This window comes from Actinia tenebrosa, unplaced genomic scaffold (genome assembly GCF_029948245.1).
Source record: "Actinia tenebrosa isolate PJP-AT-01 unplaced genomic scaffold, QUT_ActTen_1.0 PGA_scaffold6__47_contigs__length_16458017, whole genome shotgun sequence".
Lineage (NCBI taxonomy): Eukaryota > Metazoa > Cnidaria > Anthozoa > Actiniaria > Actiniidae > Actinia > Actinia tenebrosa.
In genome coordinates, this window is record NW_028292583.1 from 8,847,721 (window position 1) to 8,854,739 (window position 7,019).

At 37.1% G+C, this 7,019-nt stretch overlaps 1 protein-coding gene across 1 annotated transcript in view; it reads left to right on the forward strand.

Annotated features, from left to right (window-relative positions):
* The window catches only part of LOC116307413 (arf-GAP with Rho-GAP domain, ANK repeat and PH domain-containing protein 1), a 41,858-nt gene extending 37,003 nt beyond the window's left edge, over positions 1 to 4,855 (forward strand). The window contains exons 41-45 of the mRNA XM_031717663.2: positions 121 to 171; positions 452 to 515; positions 620 to 676; positions 1,162 to 1,194; positions 2,988 to 4,855. Of these exons, the coding sequence (XP_031573523.2) occupies positions 121 to 171; positions 452 to 515; positions 620 to 676; positions 1,162 to 1,194; positions 2,988 to 3,083 (301 nt within the window). The 3' untranslated portion in view covers positions 3,084 to 4,855. The remainder of the gene's footprint in view (positions 1 to 120; positions 172 to 451; positions 516 to 619; positions 677 to 1,161; positions 1,195 to 2,987) is intronic.
* The last annotated feature ends 2,164 nt before the right edge of the window (positions 4,856 to 7,019 follow it).

Consider the following 7,019-nt stretch of genomic DNA (forward strand, 5'->3'; position numbering starts at 1 on the left):
AGCGATAAATATAACGATTTAAGTACATATAGAGCCGGCGGGGAAAGTTCTCTTGAAATCAGGGAAAATAACAAGATAAAGATGCAAACTTAACCGTGTGTCTCTTTTTTGTCTTTTCAGTGCTGGTTTTACTGTTGTCGTAAAAACAGATTTGAATGGAAATCTTATGAGGTAAAAATACTTGTTCAAATCCCCTCTGACCAAGTTATGCACATTTCTTGCGAAGGAGGGTCGAAAGCTACAGCCGTAAAAAGACGTTCGTTTCAAAAGATTGAATCCTGCATCCTATTATGTTAACCACAGCTTAAAAAATAATCCAATTTTCATTGTTTGAAAATAATTCTAAATCAAACAATTTCACAACAAATGAAAAAAGCTTCCTTTGACAACTACCCAGAAAATTACCCAGAATGCGCCTGATATATTGATATATCGATATGTATGTTGTCAGATACTTATGTGCCAAAGACAGGACAGAAATGTACAGATGGGTAGCGGCCATATTGAATATGAAGGTAATCTTGCGTTTATTGAGATTTGCTATAGATCAGTTCCACTTAAAGGGAAGGTCTGTTGTCCGTATCGAGACTCAAATGATTCTATGGTTCTATGGTTCTAGCATCCAGAAGGTATATGGACAGACCCTATCGCTGCAGCAGAGTTGAAGACACGAAGGGTAAGAGCTTGTTGAAATCTGAGAAACTAATGACGACAAATCGCAAAATAGACGCAACAGAACAACAGCAAAACATCAACCAAAAAATAAAGTGACGTTTTGGATTTTTTTCCTAGGAAGGTTTTTTATTGCTTCGCTTTTTTCAAAACTTGTTTATGCGCCTATAATCGTGATTAGTATAAGTTTAGACTTGCTTGCTTGCTTGCTTGCTTGCTTGCTTGCTTGCTTGCTTGCTTGCTTGCTTGCTTGCTTGCTTGCTTGCTTGCTTGCTTGCTTGCTTGCTTGCTTGCTTGCTTGCTTGCTTGCTTGCTTGCTTGCTTGCTTGCTTGCTTGCTTGCTTGCTTGCTTGCTTGCTTGCTTGCTTGCTTGCTTGCTTGCTTGCTTGCTTGCTTGCTTGCTTGCTTGCTTGCTTGCTTCTTTTTTTTTTCTCCTTTCACTGATTTTTCTTTGTTTCTAAACAACTTTTATGAATTTTCTTTTGATAGGTAAAAGACGAACAGATCTACCTTGGTCGACAAGTATGCATAAATAAAACTAATTATATGATTTTAAGAAAGCAATAGACTGTTAACAGTCCCTCTTTTTCCTCTGCTATAAACTCAGCCGAGTCAAGTTTTTTCCTGTAACTTGGTCGCGGGGGATGGGAGTGGGGGAGAGTGAACCCGCAGCACTCGGGGAAAAGAAAAGAACATTATACATAGAAATGAATTGAGCGTTGCCTACACACCGCAAAATCCCCATTGGTTGAAAATGATCGATCTGTCAACGAGGTGAAATATTTATCGAAAACCGAAACCAATGTTTATGACAGAGTATTCTGCTTTCCAGTAGAGCTAAAACTGTTATTAGCTGTAGCCAACCTCTCTCGCATGTTAGTTACTGGCGAATTTGTTATAAATGATCAACAATCGAGCGAGCAGCCGAATGGAAACGACGAGTTTGTAGTCGAACCTTGATCTTGCAAATAATTCGTAAGTCTTCTCCGTTGTCGTTAGCGGGCAGGAAGGTTACTACAAACAGTTATAACGGCCGCAAAGGAAACCAGCTATTCTTGTGCAGCTTTCTACTTCATAAGATCACATCTGTAAAAAACGATTTCATGAGTTTTGGCTCTTATTCGTGAAAATCGAAAATCTCGAAAATCGTGGTAAATATAAGTATAAATCGTGGACATACCCCGGAAAACTGGAGGAAATTGGTTAACGGTACGGACCAAGTAAACGAGGTTAAGATGTCTATTATATGGCAAGGCATTGAGCAGACGTTTGTGGGGAGGGAATTTCGGGCTGACACTAAGAACGGCTGCAAAGGAGACTAAGCGCGTGTACACAAGCGGTGACCTTGCCATATAAAAAGAGGCAGTAATGAAGAAAAGAAATTAAGAACGTAATGATTAGAAAACTTTATTAGAAATATATTTAACACAGAATTTAAAGCTGATTCCAAAAATGAAAAGAAAAAGGGGTGTCCCGAGCTCGTTTTCGAGATATTGAATTTTGAGTATTACCATCTTGACAAATTTTCAATAGAAAAATGGCGGAAACCAAGCTTTGAACAAAAAAATTAAAAACTCAAAAATCAAAAAACCTTCGTAAGTAATTTTCTCAAGACATCTACCTTAGACTCTATTTTCGATAACTAATTTGAAATATTTGAAAAAAGGCTCTGAAAATAAGTTCAAAATCCAGCATTTTGTTCATTTAATGAACCGAAAATTGTACAAAAGCGGTGACAAGAAACACACAAACAACTCTTTTTCTATGAGTTGTAATAATTACGTTTCTCATTCACTTTTTTAACAAAAGATTGGCTTTTACCTGTTGGTTAGGAAATTTCGTCAAACAAAATATAGTTCTCGTGCGAAATTTTAGTTGAAGTCGAAGGTCAAAACATGCATACTTTAGGAAGCATGGAAAGCGTAGCGAACAGGGTTCGATTCCTTGACTCGTCACATATTACTAGAGTTGTTTGTTGGTTCTCTCCTGTGTGTCCTAAGGTTTTTCTCCTGTTTTCTTCCCTCCGCAGAAATCTAAATCTAAATTCTAATTCGATCTAGAAAGTTACTCTGCGTAATTCTAGTCTGGCAAATTGAGTAGTTTTTTAATGGTTCCTTGAAAACATTTGCACACTTCATGGGCTCAAATTGAACGTTCAATAAAAGGTAGTCACCTTCCTTGAGATAAACTCTCCAACTCCTTCCCTTCTACACCTACCATTTCTTCCTTCGGTTTTTCCCTCATTTTCCTCCTACCTTCTTCTTCCCACAGTATTCAGTTTTCATTCCGCCCACTATTTCTTCTTTTTTTTCCAGTCACGCTATCTTAGGACAGAGGGTTCATCAAAACACATCGTCCAGGAAATCAGTACGCGTCGAAAGTCACTGCGCCGTTCAGGACCAGTTTCATAAATGTTTAACTTTCATGTATTTTTATATCCTTGATTCATGATGGGACCCCTGAGTTGTATATCAAAAAAGGTAGTCACCTGTAAAGCCACAAAGCTGAGACCGGCAAGGATCAATGGGTAGATACATTTAATATGTTTCAACAGCTTGAAAAATATTGATGGACTTGAGTTTACATTCACAGTTTCACCTCCTGTGAGCATCCTAAAGCTGCAGTTTTTATCTAAACCTTTTAATACTTGTTTAATATGAAATAGTGTTAATCAAGATCCTCAGCGATCTCAGCTTTGTAGATTTTTGGTGACTAACTTTATTGAAATAAGTATAAACATATAAGTAACTCTAGGAAGCAAGTTTAGGAGGATGAGGAGAGTTTACGAGAGTTCAAGCGTAGTGCACATCTTGTGCGCTCCGCTTCTTTTACCAGTCTTTCTTTGAACTTCGCCAACTTCCCTTAATTATGAACATCTATAGACCTCTTTAGCTTGGGCGTAATGTTTTCCCATTTCAGGCCACTTGTCATTCTCTTGAGAATAAGATTCTTTGTTTGAGTTGTATCCGTATTCATGTATCCAATACTCTGCTCATGCGCATCTTCGTGCAAAGCCGTTTTGCTGTGAATGATAATCTGCTCATGCGCAGTAACGTTGCATTTGTCAACATAGCTCGCTTCCCTTTGGGTAGGGTATGTTTGATAGATAGCATGAACAAACGAAGCACCAAAAGAAAACGGAAAAATAGTTTGAGAAGATATGAAACAATTATTGAACTTAGTTATCACAAAATACAGTGATTTGTTAGTAACGAGCAAATGAAGATAATTTGCTCATTGTCGTCCCATAAATGCATAAAGTCGTAGGAAAATGACACTTATTTAGTGGAACGCTTGCTTGAAAAATGTTCCCTAAACACTCCTCCTAAAATGTGTTGGAATGAATTATTGCATGAACCCTTTTATACGAATCTTGTTGATTATTTTGTCGAAGATTTCTTACATTTTTGCATCAAAATGAATCAAAATATTTCAATACTTTAGTTTTAAAACAAGTAAGTGCTTCACAATATATTTTTACCTAGAAGGTGTTAGATTTATTACCAACCATGTAGATAAAATGATTATATGTTTTTTGTTTTATGTTTTAAAACAAGTAAGCGCTTCACAATATATTTTTAGAAGTTGTTAGATCAGTTATTACCAACCATGTAGATAAAATGATTATTTTTTTATTTTTTTTTATGTTTTAAAACAAGTAAGCGCTTCACAATATGTTTTTACCTAGAAGGTGTTAGATTTATTACCAACCATGTAGATAAAATGATTATATATTTTTTGGAAATAAGATCGAACCAAATAATTTTGATTTGAAAAGTTGATTAAATACTTGATATTCATAGGGCTGTGAGCAAATAATTGTTCTTTTGTTGTTGCCCTTGCTGCTCTTGTTGTTGCTGCTGGTATCGTACTGCTATTTATGTCGTAATGTTGCCTTTGCTGCTATTATCACTGTTGCAAAGAGACCATACTATAAAGGACAGCCAAGGTACTTTCCAAAGTGTAATAGTGCAGGACTGGAGACGGTGCACAAATTTTTCAGTTTATGGATACAAAAATGAAAATTTGTACAAGGATGGAAGGTCACATTCTGACTAATTTTATTTAGCGCCACGCCCAAAAGTCATTGCTCCCAGTTTTACAGCAGTAGATTATTTTTTCCTAAATCGACCTAATGTCTACAGGATGCCTCCCTGATTAAAAAGTCCTTATACTAAGTAAATGATAATGGCGTTTACTATTCTTTGATATCCCTTTTCTTTGCAGAGATATTCAATAAAGAAATTACAAAATGATGACGTCATTGTCAACCTAAGAATCCGCAAGGCCGATTCGATGCAAAACGAGGAACGGAAATACACGTGTTTAGAATATTTGTGGAGAATTAAAAACTCAAATAGTGCGAAGCTATCGTCTCTCAACCAGCTGGAAACATTACCTAATATGATATCCCATGTTTTCCTTCCTTTCGAGTCCAAGGAAGTCTCGTCGAGTCTCCAAGTAGTATTCAAACTCATTGAATATTCATGAACCTTCCGGATAAACGTCACGTAATTATGCATAATTGAAATTGCCTGCAAGACATAGTCGGGCTGCATTCATAATGTATGCCAGAGGGGGAGGGGTGCAGGTGAAATTGAGGGGGGGTCGGGAAAATTTTGGTAGGAAAAAGGGGGGCGGGAAAATTTTTATCAGAAAAATGGGGGGATGCACAATTTTTGGAATAAGCTACAACTTTGCTTAGGGGGGATCGTATATTTTTGCATGACTTTAAGGAGGGGTCATGAGGAGCTTTATAAGGGTAAAAAATTCTCAGTGGGGGCCATTCATAAGTGTTATCATATAGCAATCACTACCCTGTGCAGGCGTTGGTGATAATCTCTTTAGTACATATTTACTTTCCTACCATACCAATGACAGATGAAATCCATGAATACACAACCCTTGGCATTTAGCGCTAGCTAGCCATGAATGAGCTACTGTATATTGCCTTTGGTTTTTGTTTTTTTTTTTTTTTTTTGACTCTTAGTCTTTTAGTGTACAGGTATTTTGATATTACACATTGTAGCTTTATAGTGTTTTCAAAGTCATCATGAATATTGTACTTGGTGGTTTACGTGCAGATTAATGATGCCACAAAGTTAATACCCAACTTGAGCGCGAAACTGTAAGCTTCGATCTGGCAAAACAGCTCATGATTCATTGAATAGAGGATTTCGATCTTCTCTTCTTCTTGTGTTCTACGCGCGCTTCTAAACTTCAATGAGCCATCATGTTTTTTGCCAGAAGCATTAGAACACCGAAGACATGGACATATATTTATGGTCGCAGCGCGGTATATTTTGATGAATGTCATGAGGAAGATTTCATGATTTGGATGAAGAATCGACAGATTGGATAATCGACAACAACGGACGTGCAGGGAGTATTTTTGACCAAAGAGGAGTACACAGGTCATACACCCATTTCTCTATAGTCCGAACAACTTATTGGTGGTAATAATGATTTAAGTAGAGCTTATTTCGATGTACCGTGTCCGATCAAAATGGCGCGCGTAATTCTGGCGGGAAGTTGAAACTAAACAAATCTAAATATTATCTATATACAGAAATAAAATACAACTATAATTTCACAATATCACCTGGATACAAGTTTATCTGTGATTTTATGCAGTTACTAATGATATCACCTGGATACTAGTTTATCTGTGGTTTTATGTAGTTCTCATAATTTCACCTAGATACTAGTGGTCACTAGTTTATCTGTGGTATTGTTTTTTGCCTATTGCCTGCGATTAGACCTCCTCCGAGACCGATTTGTACAACTCCAACTGACACACCATGGCATCGCGCAATAGCGCAGCGCAACCGTGACGTCATAAAAACAAAGACAAAGGCCAAATTCGGACAAACAAATTTACAAGTTTACTTTCAGCAGATTATTTTCACAGCCGATCGCAGTTGATCTTAGTTTACATGGGTTATTTTTGTAACTTTAAGTAAAAATAATAAAATCGGTTCGTATAATCCTCGTAGCGGTTAAACAGAATGCAATGTTTGTCCGAATCTTTAAGCTATTTTTAGAATCAGTGCGCTGCGCTATTGATGTTGCGAGCCATGACACACGACGCAATTTGTTGTACGCATGTTGCTAAAGTAGAAAACTATCCTACTTCAGCAACATTACCTGCAATTTTGCACCTTGTGTCTTGCCTTTGTCCCCCCCCCCCTCCCCCTTCAATAATTGGAACTTTAGGAACAAGTGACAGGGAACGAGTACATAGGAGGTATTGATAATAATTCTTATTAAAGATTTATTAACATGACGAGAAAGAGCACATCAAAATTAACAGGTTTCTGTAGTATAGCTTCGATTAGTAACAACTA